Source organism: Panthera tigris, chromosome A2 (genome assembly GCF_018350195.1).
Source record: "Panthera tigris isolate Pti1 chromosome A2, P.tigris_Pti1_mat1.1, whole genome shotgun sequence".
NCBI classification, from domain to species: Eukaryota; Metazoa; Chordata; class Mammalia; order Carnivora; family Felidae; genus Panthera; species Panthera tigris.
This window is the reverse complement of record NC_056661.1, coordinates 9,078,814-9,102,471: the sequence shown is the minus strand read 5'-3', so window position 1 is coordinate 9,102,471 and position 23,658 is coordinate 9,078,814. Positions and strand designations below refer to the sequence as shown.

Genomic DNA, 23,658 nt, shown 5'->3' with positions numbered 1-23,658 from the left:
CTGAAAGGCTTCCTCACTCACATCTGGTGGCTGGCACTGGCTTCTGCCTCGAATCTCTGCTGGGGCTGCCAACCGGCGTCACGACACGTGTCCTCTCCCTGCAGTTTGGGCTTCCTCACGGTATGGCAGCTGGGTTCCAAGGACAAATATTCCAAGGTCAGAGCTGTCTCATCTCTACCAGTGTCACCTCCGCTTTCTATCCACTGAAGTTGTGTTGCCAGGGCCAGCTCATATTCAACAGGAAGCATCTAAACTCCACTTTCTAATGGGAGGGGTATCAAGTATAATACTTAGAAAGTGCCTGGGACGTAATTAACGCTCCGTAAATGTAGGCATCGTCCGTTATCAGTTGTTATGCACTGTATTGTGACAAGAATAAGCAGGCATTCAATTCAAGGAAGAAAGTAGATAAGCCTTTGGAGGATCTCCAGGCAGGTGGCCAAGACATAGGGAAGGGCATTTCAAGGAGGGGGCCTGGGGATTTCAGGTTCTGGGAACTCCCAGCTGCTCAGCAAGCCTGGAGCAGAGCATGGGAGGTGGGGTCAGATTACAGAACGCCTTCAACACCAGACAAAGGCCCTTGGACCCAATCATAAGGGATGTGAGAGCCATGGAGGTTTACACAGAGTAAGATCCATCAGACTGACACTCTTGCCTGCCCTTGCAAGCAGGATAGGGAGGAGGTGGGACTGGAGATAAGGGACACCAGTGAGGACCTTGGGACAGGAACCAGAAGGTGGGCAGAGATGGGTGAAGGAGAATCAGAGGAGTCACCCACATGGCTGTCCTAAGGAGGGCAGAATTGTTTGCAACCTTCCAGAAAGGGGTTGTTAACCTCATTTTATTATTTTTGAAAGTTGACTTGGGGGGGGAGACAGAGTGTGAGCAGAGGAGGGGCAGAGAGAGAAAGAGAGAGAGAATCCCAAGCAGTCTCCCCACTGCCAACACAGAGCCCAATTTGGGGCTCGAACTCGTGAACCCTGAGATCATGACCTGAGCCAAAGTCAGAGGCTCAACCGACCGAGCCACCCAGGTGCTCCTAGCACATTACATCTTTAGAGCGCCCACTAGCTTCTGCTTATTGCCAGCGGTGAAGAAAGGGGGATAGTTTCCTTACCCTGTCCAGGCAAATTCCATCAGCAGTCGGATGGACCTACAACTTCAAGATGAACTGTAATTCTAATCATTCTGAGGGGGGGGGGGGGAAGTAGATCGAAAATTTACAGCATACATTTACGTATTTACGTAGAAAAGGACAGGGCAGAATTATAAATGGAATCAGCATGGGTAATGTTTTGCAACTATGATGCTAACCAGAGGCTGAGGCTTGAATAGAGGGCACCCCTAGTGTGGGGAAATGGGGGGGGGGGGAGGGCACAGCTCCTCCCCAAGGTCAGCCTTCACTATCCCTGCCCTCCCGCCTTCCCAAAGCAGGGCCTCTCGGTTCCAGGATCTGTATTCAGTTCCCACTGCCCGGGGCCCTCTTCACCCTCCTGTTCTGTTCCACCCCTCACCCTTCAGATCTCAGCCAGTCAGCTCCTCAGGCTCTTTGAGCCCCAGAGCAGAGCTGGCGTCCCCCACTGTCTACTCTGAGGTCCCCTAGACCTCCCTGGGCACTCAGACACCTTTTGTAGCTGGGTCAACGCTGCCTTCCTGGTGCCCAGCACGGGACCTACACAGAGCGGATAGTCTGTTATGGGCTGACTTGTATCCCTTCCCCCCAAATGCATATGTTGAAGTCCCAACTCCAGGACCTTAGAATGTGACTATATTTGGAGATAGGGTCTTTAAAGAGGTAATTAAGGTAAACTAAGGTCCTATGGATGGGCCATAATCCAATGACTGGAGTCCTTAAAAAAAGATTAGGACACAGATACGCACAGAGGGAAGGTCGTGAGACACAGGGAGAAGACAGCCATCAACAAACCAAGGAGAGCAGCCTCAGAAGAAATCGACCCTGCCAACAGCACCTTCCTCTTGGACTTCTAACCTCCAGAACCGTGAGACAATGTTTCTGTTGTTTCAGGCACCAAGTCTGTGGTACTTTGCTAGGTAGCCCTAGGCGTCTACATGCTCCATACATAGTACTCCCACAATGCCCTGGGCTCCTGCTATCAGAACATTTATTACAAGGTGAAGAGCCATCCCTTTTCTTCTTTCCATTAAATTGCTACTGCTCAAGTCAAGGAGGGGTCACGGGGAAGGGATTGGGGGAGTGGGGGGCGACACCAGGTCTCTCCCTACCCCCAGGAATCAGCTTTTGATGCTTTCCCCAGATATTCCATTTCCCCTGGTACTCCCCCTGCTTTGGGCATAGACGTGTCCCACTTGCAGCCAGGAAGTGACAGGGCAGCTGCTTGAGGAGACCTTTGGAAGTTGGGATGTGATGTCTGGAACTGTGGCAGCCATGGTGGGAGGCAAAAAAAACACCAAAGATGCAAAACAGAAGATGAATTTAAAAAATGGTGTCCTGGGTGTCATTGAGCCACCCGACTTCCAAACTTCTCCTGGGGTGAGACAAACCTGTCCTGCTGCTGCTGAGGCTGTGGAGGAAACAAGTGGGGGGGGGGGGCGGGGAGTGCTACCGAGTACAAGCCTTCACAGAGAGAAGTTTGGAAATCTCTCTCCAAGTTACAAACGGCATAGATCCTCTAACCCACACAGCAAGCCCACCTCTGGGAATCTGTCCTACAGACAAACTGCATTAAAATGATGGCACATCCTGGTCATCCTCTGCCATACATGCTTAACGGCAAGCTGGGTGACAACTGATCTCTTAAAAGCATTAAATAGGGGCGCCTGGGTGGCTCAGTCTGCTCTGGTCATGAACTCGCGTTTTGTGAGTTCGAGCCCCACGTCGGGCTCTGTGCCGACAGCTCAGAGCCTGGAGCCTGCTTCGGATTCTGTGTCTCCCTCTCTCTCTGCCCTTCCCCTGCTCACGCTCCGTCTCTCTCTCTCTCAAAAATAAAGATTAAAAAAAAAAAGCATTAAATAAACTACAGGACAGTCACACTGAGCACTCTTAGCTATAAAGGGAATGAGGAAGGTCTTTAGACACTCACTTTGGAATTACCTCCAAGATGTAGCGAAGAATGGTGAATATGTAGGGTATAGTTTCCATTTGTAAAAACAAAACCTCAAGAAAGTATCTGCACATATATTTGTAACATGCCAGGCTAACTTCAGAAGGACCTAAAAGGTAGCCGCTAGGATCTAAATGTCTATGTGTACCCCCCCCCCACCTCCACCTGAAACTCATGTTGGTATCCTAATTCCCACAGATAATGGTATTAAGAGGTGGGGCTTTGAGGAGGTGATTAGGTCAAGAATGGGATTAGTGCGCTTATAAAAGGGACCCCACAGGTTCCTTGACCCTTGCACCACGTGAGGACACAGAAGTTGGAGGTCTACCCCCGGGGAAAGAGTCCCCCCGAGGACCTGACCATGCAGGCCCCGTGATCTTGGACTTCCAGCCTCTAGAACCATAATTAACGTCTGTTATTTATAAACTGCCTAGTCTGCGGTGTTTTGTTACAGTGGCCCCAAAAGACTAGGACAACTTGGTAAGCCCACCAGTGAGCTGGCTGCAGGTATGAGCGAGGCTTCTCAATGTGCTTTTTTTAAAAAAGTTTATTTGAGGGGCGCCTGGGTGGCTCAGTCGGTTGAGTGGCCGACTTCGGCTCAGGTCATGATCTCGCGGTCCGTGAGTTCGAGCCCCGCGTCGGGCTCTGTGCTGACCGCTCAGAGCCTGGAGCCTGTTTCAGATTCTGTGTCTCCCTCTCTCTGACCCTCCCCTGTTCATGCTCTGTCTCTCCCTGTCTCAAAAATAAATAAAACGTTAAAAAAAATAAAATAAAATAAAATAAAAGTTTATTTGAGAGACCATGTGCGAGCAGGGGAGGGGCAGAGAGAGAGAGAGAGAGAGAGAGGGAGGGAGAAACCTCAAGCAGGCTCTGTGCTGTCAGGGCAGAGTCCCATGCGCCCCTCAACGTGCTCCTTCCTAATTCTGCATCCTACACGTACATCACGCATTTGAAAACTCAAATCAAACGGGGGCACCTGGGTGGCTCAGTTGGTTGAACATCCCACTCTTGATTCCGGCTCAGGTCATGATCTCAGTCGTGAGACTGAGCCCCGTGGTGGAGCATGGGGCCTGCTTGGGAATCTCTCTCTCTGCTCCTTCCCGCGTGCGGGCTCTTGCTGTCTCTCAAAATAAATAAATAAATCAACTTAAAAAAGAAATTAAAACAACAACAACAAAATCAAATCAATTAGGGTCCATCCTGTTTAGGTTCCTGACGTCTGTAGTGGGGCCCAGCGGCACGGCACGCTTCCAACCTGCTTCAACCCCGAAGTTCAACTCCGTGCTTGGCTTTCTTTAAAGAACTTTAATCACAGGGGCGCCTGGGTGGCTCAGTTTGTTAAGTGTCGGACGTCGGCTCAGGTCATGATCTCACAGTTCGTGAGTTCGAGCCCCGCGTCGGGGTCTGTGCTGACAGCTCCGAGCCTGGAGCCTGCTTCGGATTCTGTGTCTGCCCCTCCTCTGCCCCTCCCCTGCTCACGCTCTGTCTCTCTCAAATAAATAAATGTTGAAAAAAATAATTAAAAAAGAAATACAAATACATTAAAAAAAAAAAAAGAAAACTCTAGAAAATTCTAAGATGCTTAAAATTTAACATACTTTAAAAGACCTAATGGTCAAGGGGCGCCTGGGTGGCTCAGTCCGTTAAGCGCCCGACTTGGGCTCAGGCCATGATCTTGCAGTCGGTGAGTTCGAGCCCCCGTCGGGGTCTGTGCTGACAGCTCTGAGCCTGGAGCCTCCTTCGGATTCTGTATCTCCCTCTTCCCTCTGCCCCTCCCCCGCCTTGTGCTCTGTTTCTTTCTCTCAAAAATAAATAAACATTAGGGGCACCTAGGTGGCTCAGTTGGTTAAGCGTCTGACTCTTGACCTTGGCTTGGGTCATGATCTCACAGTTTTGAGCCCCACGTCAGGTTCTGTACTAGCAGAGCAGAGCCTGCTTGGGATCCTCTCTCTCTCGGCCGCTCACTCTTGTGCTCTCTCAAAAAATAAATTAAAAAAAAATTAACTAAAAAACAAAACCAAAACAAAACATAAAAATAACTTTAATCACAAAGCAGGGGTGGGGGGTGGCGAAGGCACAGAAACGAGAACAGGCCGGCGCCTAGAGAGTGGTGGCTGACTCCAGACCCCGCTCCTGGAAGTACCGGTGGGGCAGGCGGGGGCGGACTCGGGCGCCTTCGCTGAAGTAGGACGTGATCCTCCCAGGTCCCTCCTGATCCCCTGTCAGTGAGTCCTCCCTGTGGGAGAGGCAACACTGACCACTCTGGGGTGATGGGAGGAGCCCTGGCCTCCCTCCCTCCTTCCTCACAGCACCTCCAGGGCACCCACCACATAACGCCTTCTGCCTCCTTCTCCAGGATGCTCTGGGCCGTGCGCCAGCTGAACCGGACAAACTGGGGGAAGCCGAACACGGGCTCCACATGCTTCCTCAACCAGGCTTTGGTCTTGGGATCTGAAAGACAGGAAGGGGTGGGGCTGGCAGTGCTGATGGGCCCCGACCCCTGACACGGTGCCCGAGTTCCTCAGGCTGGCAGCTCAGGCCTCCCGAGTACCCGAGGCACCTCCGCTGTTTGAGGCCGTTCCTGCCTCGGAACCTTTGCACAGGCAGCACCCAGACTCATCACCTGCCGACAGGTGCTCAAGGCACAAGTTTAGGGAGACTGCCTCTGAGACATGTCTTCACCCACTCAAGGACAAGAGTCATTAAACCAGCATCTGCAGACCAGGGGGGGTCAATGCTCATCATCCCCAAGTAACTATGAGCTCCGGGGGGACAGAGAGGTCTTTCTTTGTCTTGTTCATGGCTATATCCCCAGGGCCCAGACCTGCATGGCGCATACAGGGAGGACTCAGTAAGCACCCATCTGCCCATGCTTCCCCGGGCCTCAGAAGGACAAGAGGGTTCCCTGAACCCAGTCACTCGCTCTTTAAATCTACTCACGGCGGGGGGTGGGCACACATTCATCTACCACACAGGCAACGCCTCATAACTGGGGGGAAAGAGTAGGTTTACACGGGGGCTATTGGACATCAGCTGACCTCCCTCCCCCCTGCCCCCTTTCCCCTTAACAAACAGAGACGCCCGCCAAGGGTGTGAGGCCCTCACTGGGGCTCCAGAGAGAAAGTAGGGATGGAGGGAGAAGGGAGGAGAACGCCTGCCCACGAGACTCCGGCTCTGCCTCACGCTGGCCATAAGCAAGCGGCCCTCCTGTCTGAGAAGGCCGAAGTGTGCTCCAGCCTGCCTCGTTGGGGCTGTCGCCAATGTCGCCACCTCAAGGCGGCTCCAGGCTGCTCACCATTGGGGTAACCGGACCCATAATCGGCGTCCAGGTCCTGCAGTTTTTCCACAAAGTGCCAATTCTTCACAGCCTGGTCACGGGCCACCTGTGGGGAAGACAAAACACCGGGCTCTCCCTCCCCCGGAGCAGGCACACCTGCCCCCTGGCCCCAGGAGATGCCAGAGGCTGGCTACGGCCAGCAGGCGCCTGACCTTGGCACAGATACTGGCGGCGCTGACCACAGGGTACAGGGCGTCCGCTTTGGCCTTGACTGTCACCTCGATGCCGGGAAAGCGCTGCTGCAGCCGCTTTTGGTAGGTGTCTGGCAGCCCCACGGTGTCCACAAACACCTGCCACGGTGACAGAGATGTATTCGTTCAACAGACATCCGGGGAAACAACCGAGCCGGCCTCGCAGCGTGTGCACTGGATGCTCCCGCTGCCTAGAATACTCCTCTCAGCTCATCCCCAGGCTGTAGCTTTCCCTGAGGCATCTCAGCTCTAAGTCCCCTCCCGGGGCACCTGGCTAGCTCAGTTGGTACAGCAGGCACCTCTCGATCTCGAGGTCATGAGTTCGAGCCCCACGCTGGGCGCAGAGAGTATTAAATAAGCACATAATTAACAAGTCCCCTCCGAAAGAGGCTGTCCCTGTCCAGGCTGCATCTGTTCTACATTTACTGAGCACCTGCTATATGCCACGGCTGCACTAGATGCCAAGAACATGGCAGGAAAACACACCAGACAAAAATCCCTTTCTTCGTGGACGCCCTGGAGAGGTCCACAGACAAGAAACAGGATAAACAGGGGCGCCTGGGTAGCTCAGGATTTCAGCTTGGGTCATGATTTTGCAGTTCGTGAGTTCGAGCCCCACAATGGGCTCTCAGTTGACAATGCAGAGCCTACTTGGGATTCTCTCTCTCCCTCTCTGCCCCTCCCCCCTGCTCACATTCGTTCATTTACTCTCTCTCTCTCTCTCTCTCTCTCAAAATACATAAATAAAGTGGAAAAAAAAAACAAACAGGAGGGGTGCCTGATTGGCTCAGTCACTAAATGAACATTCGACTTCAGCTCAGATCATGATCTTGAGGTTCGTGGGTTTGAGCCCCATGTCAGCCTCTGTAATGACATCACGGAGCCTGGAGCCTGCTTGTGATTCTATGTCTCCGTGTCTCTCTGCCCGTCCCCCACTCACACTGTCTCTTTCAAAACTGGATAAACATTAAAAAAAAAATTTTTTTTTTAAAAAATTTTTTTTTAACGTTTATTTATTTTTGAGACAGAGAGAGACAGAGCATGAACGGGGGAGGGGCAGAGAGAGAGGGAGACACAGAATGGGAAGCAGGCTCCAGGCTCTGGGCCGTCAGCCCAGAGCCCGACATGGGGCTCGAACTCACGGACCACGAGATCGTGACCTGAGCTGAAGTCGGACGCTTAACCGACTGAGCCACCCAGGCGCCCCGGAAAAAAAAAAAATTTTTTTTTAAAACAGGATAAATAATAAAGGATAGAAGAGAGTTGGGAGGGATTTTCATTTTATTTTTTATTATTTTATTTTTTTAAACGTTTATTCATTTTTGAGAGACAGAGCGTGAGCAGGGGAGGGGCAGAGAGAGAGGGAGACACAGAATCCCAAGCAGGCTCCAGGCCCTCAGCTGTCAGCACAGAGCTCGATGAGGGGCTGGAACTCAAGAACCGTGAGATCATGATGTGAGCCAGAGTTGGACGCTTAACCGGCTGAGCCACCCAGGTGCCCCTATTATTGTCTTTTTTTTTCAAGTAAGCTCTACGTCCAAAGCGGGGCTTCAATTCACAACCCAGAGATCAAGAGTCACGTGCTCTACTGACTGAGCTAGCCAGGAGCCTGGGAACGGGTTATCATTTTAAACAGTGGTAGAAGAGATTTGGGGAAGGTCACTCTGAGGCGGTGACATTTAAATAAAGGCCTGAAGGAGATAAGGGAATGACCATGTGGAGATTCCAGAAAGAGGATTCTAGGCAGAAGGAACAGCTGGTGCAAAGGCCCTGAGGTGGGACCACGCTGAGTATGCTAGACAGCAGCAGGGAGGCCTCATGGCTGGAGTGGAGAGATGGGGTCAGTGATCTCCAGAGCTGCTATTCTCAGAAATCACCTTTATTATTTGCTTACCAGCTGACCATCTGTGTCCCCTGACTTGGCCATGAACCGCGGAATGCAGGGCCCTTGTCTATCTGTTCCAGTACTGCACTGTCAGCTCCTCATGCCAGTCCTGGACCTCAGCCACCTCTGCAGCAAGGTCTCCCTTGTCACATTCCCTATCTCAGGTGTATTTGCCCTTGTTATTATCTCAAAACAGCCTGTTTTTGTTTTTGTTTTGTTTTTTTTGCCTCAGAGTATTGGATACAACGCCAACTTAGATTTCCCTCTGGTAATTTAATCTCATTCTCTTCCTCTTGACTCTGAGCTTCCCAGGTTTAATTTCTACCGGGATCAAAAAATTAAATGTTGAGATTTACATTTCAAAAGAGGACTATTTGCTGCACTAGGAGCAGATTGTAAAGGATAGGCCTCAAAGTGGGAGGAGGACGGGGCAGGAATCCAGGAGAGGAGGGGCCCTGGGCTAGGACTGAGGCTGTAGGCAGGTGGACAGATACAGATTTGCTCTGGACTCCCAGCCTTCAGAATAAAGAGATAAATTAAATGGGGGTGGGGCTGGGGGCTCCTCCATGGTCCTGGGTGAGGACACACGTAGGGTAGGAAAAGTGGTAGGAAGTCAAAGGCAGCAACAAATAGTCCTGAGGTCATCCAGATACGTCTGACCCTGAATCATCCACTACACTTGTATACCCCCATTTTATCCTGAGGTATTCAAATGTGGGCAACCCAACAGCTCACCTGGGCAACTTTCACACCCTGGTCCAATGCAAACTGTACCAGCCCAGTGGCTGTATCATGGGAGAGGGAATTCAGGTTGTACTTGACCCTGCAGTGGGAGACAGAGCCCAGTCAACCTCAACCTCAATCCAGCTACCAATCCCTTCCAGCCCACCCTGGCCCCTCCCGGATGCCCCTCACCGCCCAAGCATGCTGGTAGAGATGAGGTTTGGAGACAGCACGTCCAATGCCCAGCCCACAAAGTCCCCGTCCTCCTGCATTTTCACAAAGAGCCTGTCTCGCTCGCTCTCCGATAGGGTCTTTGAGTCTGGGAGGAGGATTGGGAGAGAAGGGAAGTGACTGGTTCCCCCAGTTCCTGCTCTCTCCTCCAGTTTGCACCCGCCCCTCCACATGCCCATGAACCCCCTCCCCAGACTCACACCTCGGGCTCACCTGCCACTTTCAGGGCTTCCAGATCTGCCAGACGAGACAGGGGGCAATAACAGATGGCGTAGACCATGGGGCCTGGGGAAACGGGTGTCCAACCAGTGAGCCGTGAAAACCGTTATCCCTATTCCATCATCACCGCTTTTCCCGGTGCCATCACTACTATTACCCGCCTCCCTGGGTAGGGTCCAATCCTGGCTCCCGTTTCATTGCAACTAGCATTCCCCTTATCACACCCCTCCCCCTGCCCAGCCCTGGGGGCGCACCAAGCACCGGGCCCCGTCCCGCTTCATCGACACCCAGGATGCAGGGCTCCTTGCGGCACACCGCAGGCACAGGCGAGTTCAGGCGACAGAGGCCCGTACTGTCTCTGTCCAGCTCGCTGAGATCCATGCTGCCTCTGCCGCCGCTACAAGCCCCAACAATGAAATCTGCGGGCCCAGGTCTCGGCGCGCGATTTCCGCGGGTCCGGAAGCGGCTCTCGCTCCCGACCAATCGGTGCGCAGGACACGCCCCCGGTGCGCCTGCCGCCGTTAACGTTTGCGCAGGGGCCGCCGAAGCTCCTGCCGTGTGGCCTCTTGGGAATTGTAGTTCCCAAGGCCGACCGCCGAACTCTTCGTTTGGGGAACGGGGTGGGCGGGGTCGCTTTCCAAGCTCCGTCCCTGAATCTCTGAAGCCCCGCCCGTCGGGGCTGGTAGTTGGATGGAGAAATAAAGGGGAAATTGATGCGGGTCTCGGAGGATTCCACCCAGTCAGGACCTAGAAGGTCAAATACCACTATACAGCCAGAATAAAACAGTGTCCACATCACTGGGTCCCTGTCTTGCACAGTCTAAGCCTTTTGGACTAGGTATTCCCACTTACACTGAGCTCAGGCCTCCAGATTTGAGGTCCCCCAACTCCCTCTCTCTCTCCGTACTTCACCCCGACCCTCTCCCCCCACCCCCTGCTTCCTTACCCTCTAATTGGGGCTAAGCCCCCCCCTCCCCCCCAACTGTGATCCCAGATCTCAACAGACTTCTGCTCAGAGTCTGTGCCTACCAGGCAAGGCCATTCCCCCCAACTCAAGGTTCATGTCCCCCAATTCTCTAATCTCAGCGGGGCTCATGTTCTCGGCCTGGAGGTCCCTGACCTGCAACAGGCTCATACCCCTTCCTCAGGGTCACAGTTCCTCCATCTCCGATTCCCCCTCCCTGCCCCTCACCATCTATCTTTCTTTCTTTCTCCCCGGCTATCAGTGGGGCCCAGGGTTCCTGACTCAGCTCTTCCCTCTCCCGCCATCCTCAATTCTCAGCCCTAGGCCCCCCCCCCCTCATTCCCACCCCACCACCCCGCCCTTCCTCTCTCCCCGCCCACCCTGGGAACTCTCAATCCCGGACTAGACAGCCCGTCCTGACCCCGCCTCCTCTGCGCCAGGCTCTCACCCGGGTTCAGGGCCTCCAGTCGCAATCGGTCGGTTTGCAGGACATACAGTCACGTTGTCTGCAGGGCCGCACTTGCACCAGATTTTCGCGGTCCATGAACACCGGGCCCGGCGCTGTGCCCACCACCTCGCGGCTGCGCTCTTGCTTGCCCAGGTCACAGAAACAGCGCCACTTTCCCCACGGGCCAAGGATTGAGTCCAACACTTCTAGGGATGGAGGGCCAGGTAGGGGGGAACCTACCCCCCCTCGCCTTCCTCTAGGAAGGGAGGAGGATAAAGACACTAACAAATGACATCTTCTGTTTGCTGGGCTCTGCCTCTGTGCCAGGCACCCCACCATAGACTATTTCAGTTTCTCTTCCCCCATTGTTCCCGGGTGGGTAAACTGAGACCTTTAGAAAGCAAGTCACTCTTTGAGCTCATACACCTGGTGTGTGGCCCCGAGGGACTGCAAACTGACACTTCCCGCTTCTGCCAGCCTGCCCAGTTGGGAGTGTGATACACCATTGGTGCCCACCATCTGAAGCTGACTCCCTCTGGTCTTCACGGAGGTGATACTGGGCCTGTTCAGCAAGCCCTGACCAGGAGGCCTGCCAGGTGGTAAATCAAATGACATAATTGGCATAATGAAGGTACTGACAGCCTGCGGCGATGTGCTAGCTTGTACTACAAAAACCATTATTATGACCACTTTTAAAGCTGCTCCAACTTTCTTTGTGCTTATCGGAGGCTCTTTTACAAGGTCCTTTTACTGACTCCTCCCTGTGCCCCTAGGTAACAGGTCTTATCCCAACTCAGCACCTCACAGACACTCCTAACACTTCATCCCCCCCCCCCCCCTCCAGCCTCTTGGTCTTGGCACCTGCTGTTCCCACTCCCTGGCACACTCTTCCCCCTAAATCGTTGCATGTTTTGGCTTTTGCTGGATTCCTGATGCATTGGCTATCTATCTTCTTCGGTGAGGCCTTCTCTGACTTCAGAAGTTTACCGGTTCCCTTCTTTCCCTATCTCCACTCTTCCCAGCATTTATCCGTGAGTTTATGGATGTGTCTGCTTCGGTATTTATTGCCTACCCACGTCCCCTCTCCCTCTGTAAGCTGCTTTTAAGTCACTCTCTATTTCAGCCTACAGATACGAAAAACTGAGCCTCAGAGAAAAGTAACCTGCCCAAGAGGGCCGCGCCAGTGCGCAGCTGGGGAGAGATTTGAAGTCCCTGGAGGGGGATCTGTTTGCAGCCAGCTGGCGAAGTGGGACAAAGGGGCTTCTGCGGTTACCTTTCTCCTGATGCTGCTGCCGCAGCTGCTCCCAGGTGTCGCCTTCGTCCTGCTCGCCGAAATAATGGTACTCGGGGGAGAACTGGGCAGGGGTCGCCAGCAGCAGGAGCATCAGAGGCGGCAGCAGTAAGTCCGCCGGGCTCCCGGCCATGCCGGACTCCAACCGACCCGGGCGCGCTCCAAGGAGGAGCTCCTCGCGGGCTGTTTGGTGCCCGCACTACCCCCGCCGGCGGTGGCAGTGGTCGGGGCCGGAGGCTCTGAGACTCGTCCCGCTGCCTGCAGGCGCGTGGACCCGGCCGTCTTCTCTCCCCCTCCCCTGCGGTTGCAGTGGACCCGACCGCTGCACTCGTCCGCCCACCACTCCCCCGCCCTGTGCGTCATGGTTCGGGCCGCGCATAAAAGGCACAGAGGCCGAGTGCACTAGGTACTGAGAACGCGTGTTCGCGCGTCTGCGGTCCGTGCGTCCAGCTCGTACCCACGCAGGTATGGACCCCTGGAGGGCACGGGGCTCTGGGGAGCCCCCTCGGAGCAGCTCCGGCCGGGCCCAGGCCTCAGCTCTGCAGCCTTTGTTTTCCGCCCGCCGTAGTGCCTGCCTTTGTCCTTGCAGGGGAAACCGAGGCCTCGGCCTTGCAGTACAGGCCGCGTCGCCGAGCTCCCCGCCACCTTCTCGCGGGTCTCCTCCTGGAGCGGTGGGCTTGCGCTAGGGCGCTCAGGGCCGACACGCTAATGGAGGGGGCCCGGCGGCTGCGGCCCGGCCGCTAGTGCTGGTCAGGGGGGCGGGTCTCCCGCAGTCTCAAGGCCGCGCAGACCCGGCACCGGGGAGGGTGTGGGGGCAGTGCTGCGGCCTCTGCCTCTCGGACTCAGTAACTGGGCCCAGCGCGCAGCGTGACCTTGGGAAGGGAGGACAAAGGGTCTCCCCGGGCGCACTGACCGGACTGGGGGGGGGGGGGGGGTCTCAGCTTTCAGTCATGACCTCTGGCAAAGCGCACGTCGGAAAGCCCGCCCCGGACTTCCACGCCACCGCCGTGGTGGATGGCGCCTTCAAGGAGGTGAAGCTTTCCGATTACACAGGTGAGGGCGGCCGAGAGTGGGCCCAGGTCGGGGTGGGGCCCAGACCTTAGAGGCCTAATGCCTTGGCTATCTCCTCTCCCTCCCCCAGGGAAGTACTTGGTCCTCTTTTTCTACCCGCTGGACTTCACCTTTGTCTGCCCCACGGAGATCATCGCTTTCAGCGAGCGTGCTGAGGACTTCCGCAAGCTGGGCTGTGAGGTGCTGGGGGTCTCTGTCGACTCTCAGTTCACCCACCTGGCTTGGTATGAGCGGGCACCAGCAGGGAGGGAGGATGCATCTAAGTCTCCATCCTCCACAGGATCCCAGCTGTGTGTTCTAGTGGCTGTTACTCAACACCTGTCCCTCCCTTTCCCCACCTTGAAAATAATAGAATTGATGACGCCCAAGTCCTTAATGACGATGGCAGTAATTAGCATTTGAAACCTAGTTGCTTGGCCCAGAGAGGTGGAGATGCTTTATCTCAATTAGGACAATACAGCCTCCCTTCCAGTAGTTATTTCAAACAGGTGGAAACTCCAGTTCTAGAGAGGGAAGGGCTGCGGCCCAGCACGGAGAGCTAGAGCGAGGATGGGGACTCTAAGGCAGGCCTTCTGCCCCAAGATGGGGGGGGGGGGGGGGAATCATCCGCACATGTGAACACACTTTGCTGGAGCCTTGGCTTAGTCTTCCCAGATGTGGGAGCCAGCCCCTGCCTCCTCTTGAGGGTGGGGTGGGTGGGGATCCTAGAGCCTTGCTCTAAAGCCCCTTATCGCTCGGTTCCAGCACCGCCTCTCCAGCCTTTATCACACTCAGACACACAGGGGGACGACCCTGCTGTGCCAGGCCATCTTGAGGTGCCAGCCCTGTCTCCTCTACCCCTAGGATCAACACTCCCAGGAAGGAAGGGGGCTTGGGTCCCCTGAACATCCCCCTGCTGGCTGATGTAACCAGAAGTTTGTCTGAAGATTATGGCGTCCTGAAGGAAGATGAGGGCATTGCCTACAGGTAGTGTTTGGCCCTCAGGGAGCCCCAGTCCTCAGGGTGAGGGGACTGCCCCCAGCTCTGTGGCCAGGAAGGAGCTGATAGTCCCTCCCCGGCCCCGGCAATGGGAGCTTCCAGCTCTTCACCATGAACCCTGGTATCTTCAGGGGCCTCTTTATCATCGATGGCAAGGGTGTCCTTCGCCAGATCACTGTCAATGATTTGCCTGTGGGGCGTTCGGTGGACGAAGCTCTGAGGCTGGTCCAGGCCTTCCAGTACACGGATGAGCATGGCGAAGGTGAGCAGACACACACATCCACCTGGGTTCAGACGTGGGTCCGTACTCAGCCCTCATGCAGGCATTTACTGCCTGCTCTGTCACTTGTGTGGGACGGACGTGAGGGCCCCAAAGAGTCAGCTCAGGGTCTTGTCGGCCGGAAGTTCGTAGTCTGGAGCGGGAGATACCCCAATAGGAAGGCGAGGGGCTGGGAAGCAACCGATCTACAGAAGGTATTTGAAAAGATGTGTGTGCCGAGGCGGAGTTTAAAGAATAGTTGGGCCAGAGTATCTTCTCACGTGGAGGACATGGCCTGATCACAGGCCCTCAAAATCCAGTGGGTCTACAGCTGAGGGAGAAAGCAGCATTAAAGGGGTCAAAAAGAAATAAAAATATCAGCCCGAACATCCTGTAGCTGGACTTGGAGGCCTTGTCTCGACATGCTCTTGGGCCTGTACCACTTAGCTCTGGGCTTTTTCTTTTGCCACTCAGGCTCTTGCTTTGCCTCTGTTCATCCCCTCATACTGCCCCTATCTTAAAGATATGGCTCTAGTCTCACATGTGCCTCCCTGTGTCTTCCCACAGTCTGTCCCGCTGGCTGGAAGCCAGGCAGCGACACGATTAAACCCAACGTGGACGACAGCAAGGAATACTTCTCCAAACACAACTAGACTGGCAGAGAGGTGGAAAGCTTGAGTTGTTGGCCCCCACCTACGCCCCTACCTGGATACCCATGTTGACCCAGGAAAGGCCAGACCTGCCCCTTTAAACTTCGTAGTCCCTGAGCCTGGAGGGCTTGGCCAAGGCCTTCTCATTCTCCCAGCTGGGAGCTGGTGAATGCTGAGTCCCTTCCTGGAGCCCACCTAGCGGGGCACAGGCCTAGAAGTGACCAATAAAGTATTAGGACAGACATTAGTCTGCATCGGTGTGGTCTGTCTTGGTGTCCTTGCTCCCTACCTCCTCCCCTTCTCCCTGACCTGGGAAATTGACGCTGTAGTTACTGATCTCCACCACAAGGTGGGAGCCTTACATCATGCTCACTGCTTCCTCTTTCTCCATGGCCTGAGGGTGGTTTTCAAGGGGGAGCAGTGGGTAGGGAGTGGGGTAGGGGGTTGGGTGGGCTGCTTGTCTCTTGCAGGGAGCAAGTCCCAGGATGCCCTACCTCCTGAAGCCTGGCCGAGCAGGGTAGCACCCACACTTTGCCATCTGCCAGCCGGGGTTCAAATGCCATTGAAGAGCTGTGATATTTTTTCCCCGGGGGCCTCTTCAACAGTGAGATGAGAATAAAGACAACGAAGGCACATCACTGTGCACATTACAAGGGATACAGTTTGTGAAGCTCGGGGCCCAGTTAATGGTTCTTTGGACAGGTCCTTGGGACTGGAAGAAGGTGGGGACCCAGTCCTAAGAGCAGAACCGAGAGTGGAAGCTTGAGCTACATGCACAGTCTCTGCTGCAAGGTCTGCCCCACTCTGGGTTGGAAGGGCCGCCGACCTGCCCCTGAGGTGGGTGAGGCTGAGGCTAGGAGGCAGGTGTTAGGAGCAGTGTTCCCAGGGAGTGCAGTTTGATGCTGTGCATGTTCAGGCAAGTGGTTGTGCAGGCTCATTTAATCCACAGACTTATGATTAATAGTACTATTCAGCCTAATAATCCTCCAAGGTCGTTCATCTGGGTCTTGTAATTTTATCTACACTCCCTCCCCAAGGCCCTCCGTGGTCTTCCCCAACCTCATCTCCCTATTTCTGGTTCACTCCAATCCAGGCACACTGGCTTCTTGCTGCTGTTTGTTTGTTTGTTTGTTTGTTTGTTTTTAATAAGCTGATCTTGTTCTGGCCACAGGAATTTTGCATGTGCTTTTCCCTCTTGCCCAGGATGCTGTTTTCGCCGAGCCTGGATGCAGATCTGAAAAGCTGCATCATTCAAGGTCCATGTTTCCAATCCATTCTTCAAAGCAGCTCACCTCCCCTGCCCCGTCACTACCTCTTTGACCGGTTTTTGTTTTTGTTTTTGTTTTTTTTTCCTCTTGCTAGCACTTACCATCTCCGAATCATATTTGCTTGTTTACTGTCTGTCTGCCATGATCCAGGCGGTGTCTCCAGGGCTACGTTGTTCAGTATTTTATAAGTGAATTAATGAATTATCTGTTCTGCCTACCTCACCCCTGCGGTTTCTCAGCCTGTTTTTCTCTGCCGCTCTGGGGGCTTCCGGCTCCGAAGCCGGCTAGACCCTCCTGCTCCCGGCGCACCAGCCACCTTCCCATCCGTCCCAACTGCGGGGGAGGGCGTCCCGCGGGCGGCGCCCGGCGGCCCAAGCAGCCGCCCCGGCAGGACCAGACCTGGCAGTCGCCCCGCTCCCAGCCTGGCACCCGGGAGGGGAAATTGGCAGGCGGGTGCCGCCCTTCCTGGCGGGGGTAGGGGGGGGGGGTGGGTACCGCGGCGGCAACAACGCGAAGACTGCAACAACCCCCCGCCCGGGTCAGTTCAGATGGAGCGGGCGTGGGCGCGGCGAGGCCCGGACGCCAACCCCAGGGGGCGGGCTCTGGGTTGGCTCCGGGACCAGGAGCGTGGCCCTCCCACCGCGGACGCTCTGGACCCAGGCCTGGGGCTTTCCGGGCCCGAACAGCCGCCTGCCTGGGAAAATCCCGGCCCCCTTCCCGGCGCCGCAGCCCTGCCCGGCAGAGCGGGGGAGGGGATTCCCGGAATCTGCCCGGAGACCGCTGTCGCGTCACTGTACAGAATCGGCCCATGTAGGGGCAGCGCTTCCGCTGCGTCAGCGGGGAAAGCCCCAGCGCGCGCAGCTGGGCGGGGCTGCGCCCGCGCACTGCGCGTCTCGCCCCAGGCCTCCTGCCCCCAGGTGATGGGCGGCTGGACAGCGTCCCCGCCCTGGACCTTCCAACCCCAGAGATCGGGCGACAAGAGAAGGGTTGGACGCCCGGAATAGGGATACAAGATGCTCGGGTAGAGCTGGCGAGGACACAGATACAGGAGGCACAAACAGGAGTGGGGTGGGGGCAGCCCAGTATTCTCCTCCCTCCGCCCGCCCAGCTTGGAAAAAAAAGACAACAGAAATTAATAAAGAACCATTTTTTTTTTTTTACTTAAATAGATTCAATAAAAAGTCTGAACAACAAACACACACACACACACAAACACGTCTTAAAATAAACTCTTTAGCGACCAAGTGCGTGTTTCTTATCCACAGTACAGTGCAGAGGGGGGAGGACAGGGGGCGGGGGTCCCTTCCCCAGTGTCCCCGCGGGCTTGAGTACCGGGCGGCGGGGCCAGCTCCGCCGCGATCGCCCCCTCCTCCCCTCCCTGTTAAATACACAAATATATTATATTCAATATGAATCGAGTCTGTTTCCAGCAGAAAAAAAAAAAAAAAACATACAAAAAAAGGTGGAAGGGGGCTTGTAAACGTCGAGGTGGAAGGACTGGGCGCAGAGCGGGCGGGCAGGAGTCCAGTGTGGTTTGCGGTGCCCCGGGGGCCGATGCCCACCGCCTGCCCCCTCGCCCCGTGGGAGGCGTGCGCCCAGTCGTCCAGACTGGGGGGATGTCCGTACGGGGGGGGGGGGGGGCGCTCAGAAGGCGTGTCCCTTGACCCCGAGCAGCAGCTGGCAGCCGTTGCTGACATGGGTCATGACCTTCTGTTTAAGCTGGGCCACTTGTTCCCGAAGGAGCCCAGCAGTGCTCGACAGCCCCGCGTTCTCGGCCTTGAGTGTCTTCACCTTGTCCTCCAGGCGCGCGATGCGCTCCAGCTTCCGCTTCCGGCACTTGGTGGCCGCCAGCCGGTTCCGCAGCCGCTTGCGCTCCACTTTGATGCGCTCCTGGTCTTCCATATTGATGGGGGACACCGGTGGCGTGGCGTCACGGCTGCGCGCCTCAGGCACGGTCTGCGGTTCCTCCTTGAAGGTGGAAGCGCCGCGGCCCAGACCCAGTTGCGCCGGGTGGCCGCCAGCGAAGGGCGGTGCGTGTGGGAGGTAGCTGATGGTGGCCGTCGGGTACGAGCTCCCAGTCCCGACGGCGGCCCCGGCGCCTCCAGAGGGCGCAGAGGCTGGGGAATAGCTGCTGAGGTTGGTGTAGACGGGAGGAGGCTCCGGGCCGGCGTAGACGCCCCCGGGCCCAGCCGGGGGCCCCGAGCTGGCGCCCAGGGACACGTTGGGGGGCGTCACGTGGTTCATCTTGTGCAGGTCGTCCAGGGCTTTGACAAAGCCGTCAGCGAAGCCCTCCTGCTCCTCGGTGACACCGCCCCCGGCGCCCCCCGCACCTCCGCCGCTGCCTCCCCCGCGGGGGTAAAAGTACTGTCCCGGGGGCGTGGGCGTCGTCGTGATCACACCGTTGCTGTTGGGGACGATCAGGCGCTCCAGCTCTGATGAGGCAAGCTTGAGCGATGCGCCTGTGTCCGAACCTTGGCCGGAAAAGTAGCTGCTGCCACCGCTGCCCTCTGGTCCTGGGCCCCGCGCCCCGGGCGCTTTGAGACTTCGGTAAGGGTCGGCCAGGTTGAGCGCCAGGCTGGGTTTCAGGAGTTTGTAGTCGTGTAGAGAAAGGCCGCCCGGAGCCCGGCCGTATCCCGCTGCTGCGTATGAGTCGTCGTGGTAGAAGGGCTGTTCCATTTTAGTGCACATCCGGGCGGCCCAGGCGGTCTGGGGGGGTCCCTGCGGGGCCGCCCCGGGCCTCGCTGCAGCGAACGGCGCTCTGTCCGCGACGGTGGCTGGACTGGGTATCTGGATGCGCGTTCCCAGGAGCTGGCACCGGCCGGGAGAAGCCAGCCGGCGGCTGTGCGCGGAAGCTCTGCGCGGCTTCTCGAGCCCCTCTGCCCCTGTCTGGCGCGCTCGCTTTCCTGGTGTCGCTTCCCCCTGCTCCCCGCTCCCTGCTGACTCCGACGCTAGCCTGGCGGCGCTCAAGGTCCCGGCAGCTCAGCCTGAGCCACACGCCTTTATACCTCGATTGTCAGCCACGGAAGTGCGCTCCGATTGGCCGTCGCGCGAGCCGGGCCCCCGCGCCCCCCTCCTCCAGCGTGGGGAAGGGGAGGAGGCGGCTCGCGTCACTGTCAGGAAGCGCGTGTCCTTGTAAACAGCGGCCACGGGCTGGGTGGCTCGCCGCGGCTGCAGGGGGGAGGGGCTCAAGGGACCCCGGAGTGCGTGAAGAAAGGGGTGCTGGTCCGAGGCACACAGGGAGGGACTCCAGGGAAGGCGATGATTCCCCTGGATACCAGGAACTGATACAGAGCAAGTGTGTGTATGGGCGGGGGGGGGGGGGGGGGGGGGGGAGAAGGGGGGAGGGCTCCAGGGCACACATGAAAAAAGGCCCGAGGGACTCGCAGTATCCGAGGGGGGGGGGGGGGTTGGAAGGCTGATAATACACCTGGGAGACCCCACAAAGGTGAGATGGGAGGGTTAGCAGGGTAAATGAGGGAAAGGTAAGGAAATGCCTGATTCAGGAATTGTGTGGGGGTCTTGAGTACAGAGGGTTTGAAGGATTTGACGTTCTACTGGAAGGACTGAACCCAGGAAAAGTGGGGGTGGGGAATCAAAAGGGTAATGGGAGGGGCTAGAGGTTCCATTATGTAAGAAACTAGTAGGGGTCCTGAAGTCCATGGGAGATACTGAGGGCCTCCATAAGGGGAAGAAATTGGGGATGGGAGGGGGCATCTAGATATGTAGAAGGTGAGGTTTCCGGGGTACACTGAGTCAGGGAAAACACGGGGGTGAGAAGATGGGGACACTATCAGGGGCTGGGGGTCATTGGGGTCATCTGCAAAGCCTTTATGAAGAAGAGTTAAAAGGTTAGGGACACGCCTTCAGAGCTGAGATGACAATGACACAGGGTCTCCCGTTGAGACACGAGAGGAGGGGTTTTTGAGGATTCTGAGGATTTGGATTACTGGATCTTCCATGATTGGCACCCCTTCTTGTGGGTGACTTCTAGGCGCCTGTATACTTTGTTCCCGTCTCAAAGCCCTCCCCCAGTGACCCTGGGCTCGACCGACCCTGCGTCGGCTCCTAGTGCCTGAACCTACCCCGACGGCCGGGGCGCGGTCGCCCAACCCCACTCCTTCCTTAGAAACAGGCTGGGGAAAGAGCGCCGCGGCAGGAAGTGTGGCAACAGCCCCCGGGGGAAGGAGCCCGGCCCTGCCTCCGTCACTCGATTCCTACAGGACCGTGAGCCCCGCCCAGGGTCCGGTCGGGTTCTGCGCCTCCGAAGAGGAACCTGGACGTGCGACCCCGGCCGAGGCCAGGGTGCGCAGAACTCGCCCAGCCGCCTTGGCCTCCAGTCACTGTACCCCTCTCCCGGCAATGGTTCAGCCCGCGGTGCCCGCAGACGATCACGGAGGCAGGCAGTCCGGGGACGATTCCATTAGCCCGATGGAGGGGGACACACCGGGGCGCGGGGCCTGGTCGCCATGGCAACAGGCCGGAGTCCGCGGGCAGGACTGGGGGCGGGACGGCCCAGGAGTCTCTCCCCGACGCCCCATATAAGGACACAGGAAGGGGTGGGACCAGCGCTGGCCCGGGGCCCCGAGCCAGGACCCGGGAGCCCGGGTATCTGCCAGGTCCCAGGGCGCGCCCGGGCCCCCGGACGGCTAGTCCCGACCAGCCCCGCCGCCGCCCCCGAGGCCCCCACGGCCGCCTCGCTGGGCCCCACCCAGCCGCTCTGGGGCTGCGTCCTGCCGGGCCCGGCCCGGCCCAGCCCGGCAGGTCCCCGCCTGCCCGCGGGCCTGGGTCGGACTTCGCCCCCGGCCCGACAGGGCGCGGAGGGGCGGGCCAATGTCTCGAGGCGCCCCCGGCGCCTGGGCGGGCTGGCACGACTGCCTCCTTCCTCGGGTGGGGTACCCTTCCTTTCCGCCGAGAGGCCCAAGCCCCTCCCCCCACATCCCTAGGGGCCGGGATGCCTCTTCCCTCCAGTGGGCTAGGCGCCCTACTCCTATGTTAGTCTGGGGGTCCGTCAACCATTCGGAATACCTGAAGTTGGGGTTGTCCCTTCCCTCCCCAGGGTGTCTCCTTCATCTCCATCCAGTCCGAGGAGACCAGAAAATCCAAAGGGAGGGGATCTGCGGGAACCCAGTGCCCCTTCCCCGGTACTGTATGGGAGGTTTAGATGGTGAGGCTCCTAGTTAGACTTAAGGTGGGACTTCCGAGCAGTTAGAATGTGTGCCAATAGGAACAACAGGTGAGAAACTCAGTCTCTCTCTCCCTCTCTGAGAGAGAGAGGCCTCTATGTTCTGGAAAGATAGAAGCTTCGTTAGGGTAGAGACAGGCTGAGGGACGGGGGCTAGCCTGCCTTTGTAAGGCAGGCAGACAGCACGCCAACTATGAGGGAGAGAAGGAAAATGAAAGAGGCAAAAAAGAAACTGAGCTATGTGGGGGCAGGGGGAAGTCCAGCACAGCAGTGGAGTTAGAAAGGAAGGTCCCATGAGAAGCTAGGGGTATCCCCATCTTTGGAGGGTCCTTGTGACCCCTGAGTGCCCCCTCCCCTCCTCCTCTTGCTCGAACTGCTCCCCTAACCCCACCCCGGGCTCAAGGGAGATTCCAGCGGCTGGCCGCTGAGTCTGGCGGGCTTGCTGCCAGGCCTGTGTCTCCCGCCCATGCTAATAACTGCAGCTGACATCTGGCCGGGCCCTGCGGGGGCGCAGCAGGCAGCGTTGGGGGGCTGGGCAGGTCTGGCCTGAGGGCAGCATCTTGGGAAGCCAGCCTGCAGGTCCCAGAGGCCAGGAGGCCAGAGTGAATCAGCGCTGGCCAGTGCTGAGGTTGCCCATGCCAGGGGAGTCCTGGAGAGAGGTGAGGCTGGCCCAGAGAGGGTCGAGACCAGACGGAGGACAAAGATTGGAGCAAGGACAAGTGGATGTATGGGGGGGGGGGGGGCGGTCAGGGCAGGGAGAGATGCCCAGAGAGACAAACCGGGGGCAGGGTTAGCGTCATGCAGACTAACAGTGAGACTCAGAGACACTTAAGATAGGCAGACAGACTGTGGAATAATAATTATTATTTTAATAGCTGACACTTAACATGGGCCAGGCACTCATTGCCCGCTTCCAGCAACCCAGCGAAGCGCATGCTGTTTGTGTTCCCATTTAACAGACAAGAAAACTGAGACAGGGAGGTAAGGAACTTGCCTGATAGCCCCATAGCTACAAGGGCTGGAGTCAGAATAGAACCTGAGCTGTCCGGCTCCACAGTATTAGCCACTATCCTGCGGATTTTCACAACCAGAGAGGTGTTTATGCTGTGCCAACTGTGTGTCCGGCTCTGCAGGCCATTTCATGAAGGGTCTCCTTTAATCTGGGGAGAAATGGGAGTTGGGCACAGGGCTGAGGGGTGGGGGTGGGGACAGGCTAGCATGGAGTGGGGTCGGGTTCCTCCATGTACTCGGCATGGGTGTTTGAGCAGGGGGTGGGGACTGGGCCAGCAAAGGAGGGCGGGGGCCCAGCCGAGCTGGTACAGCCGGTTCCAGGCCCCTGCCAGTCTCACCCTTGTGGCCTGGGCACCACCCCCTCACGCCGCCCCACTGGCGCCAAGGCCGGCTGTGAGGAGGGTGTAAGGATAGCCCCCTCCCCCACCCAGCCTGGGTGCCCAAACTGGCAGCTGGGTCCTGCCCAGCCCCTGGGCTTCAGATCAGCATCTGGCTGAGGAGTCTGTGCCCAGACTTCTCCAACGCCCTGGGGCCTGGGGCCTGGGGAGCGGAATAAGGAGGAAGTTCACCCACCCCCACCCACAGGTCTCTCTGGGGCTTTTGGCCTTGAGGGACTTCTCCTTCTTATAAATAGCCTGGTGACCCCCTTGCCCCAGCCCCACTGACCAGCCGGAGCCCTCACCAGGAAACTGGGCCGGGGGCTGCCCGTGAGTCAGCCAGTGGGCAGGCCAGGGCGAGAACCCACAAGTCATAGCACCCAGCCTCCCGCGTCCCTGCCCCTGGGTGTGGACAGACAGCTGGGCAGGAAGAGGCTGAGGATCACGGAGGCCCTCCTCCAGGAACCCCTGGCCTGCCAGCCACCTCCCT

The 23,658-nt window shown here is 57.3% G+C and overlaps 3 protein-coding genes and 1 long non-coding RNA gene across 9 annotated transcripts; 1 reads left to right on the top strand and 3 right to left on the bottom strand.

The window, feature by feature from the left end:
• LOC122236373 lies at positions 1 to 4,101 on the bottom strand. The gene is made up of 3 exons (XR_006214437.1): positions 4,060 to 4,101; positions 1,118 to 1,188; positions 1 to 129 (listed from the first exon to the last, which is right to left on the bottom strand). It is a non-coding gene; the product is annotated as an uncharacterized LOC122236373 (long non-coding RNA).
• Positions 4,102 to 5,108: 1,007 nt separating this feature from the next.
• LOC102955880 (ribonuclease H2 subunit A) lies at positions 5,109 to 12,647 on the bottom strand. 6 transcript variants are annotated; one of them, XM_042978278.1, is made up of 10 exons: positions 12,355 to 12,568; positions 11,082 to 11,362; positions 9,924 to 10,416; positions 9,664 to 9,735; positions 9,412 to 9,538; positions 9,232 to 9,319; positions 6,573 to 6,710; positions 6,379 to 6,466; positions 5,411 to 5,534; positions 5,109 to 5,319 (listed from the first exon to the last, which is right to left on the bottom strand). In XM_042978278.1, the coding sequence occupies exons 3-10, from the start codon at positions 10,048 to 10,050 to the stop codon at positions 5,184 to 5,186; spliced, it is 900 nt and encodes a 299-aa protein (XP_042834212.1). In that variant the 5' UTR covers positions 10,051 to 10,416; positions 11,082 to 11,362; positions 12,355 to 12,568; the 3' UTR covers positions 5,109 to 5,183. The 6 variants fall into 6 exon arrangements, with proteins under 6 accessions (XP_042834212.1, XP_042834213.1, XP_042834210.1 ...); XM_042978279.1 differs by having other exon boundaries at positions 9,924 to 10,434; positions 11,082 to 11,337; XM_042978276.1 differs by having other exon boundaries at positions 11,082 to 11,337.
• An 84-nt stretch (positions 12,648 to 12,731) lies between these two features.
• PRDX2 (peroxiredoxin 2) lies at positions 12,732 to 15,577 on the top strand. Its single transcript, XM_007098162.2, has 6 exons — positions 12,732 to 12,837; positions 13,314 to 13,425; positions 13,514 to 13,667; positions 14,287 to 14,409; positions 14,553 to 14,683; positions 15,248 to 15,577. The coding sequence occupies exons 2-6, from the start codon at positions 13,323 to 13,325 to the stop codon at positions 15,331 to 15,333; spliced, it is 597 nt and encodes a 198-aa protein (XP_007098224.1). The 5' UTR covers positions 12,732 to 12,837; positions 13,314 to 13,322; the 3' UTR covers positions 15,334 to 15,577.
• Positions 15,578 to 18,219: 2,642 nt separating this feature from the next.
• JUNB (JunB proto-oncogene, AP-1 transcription factor subunit) lies at positions 18,220 to 19,591 on the bottom strand. The gene has a single exon (XM_042978274.1). The coding sequence runs from the start codon at positions 19,284 to 19,286 to the stop codon at positions 18,243 to 18,245; it is 1,044 nt and encodes a 347-aa protein (XP_042834208.1). The 5' UTR covers positions 19,287 to 19,591; the 3' UTR covers positions 18,220 to 18,242.
• Between the last annotated feature and the right edge of the window lie 4,067 nt (positions 19,592 to 23,658).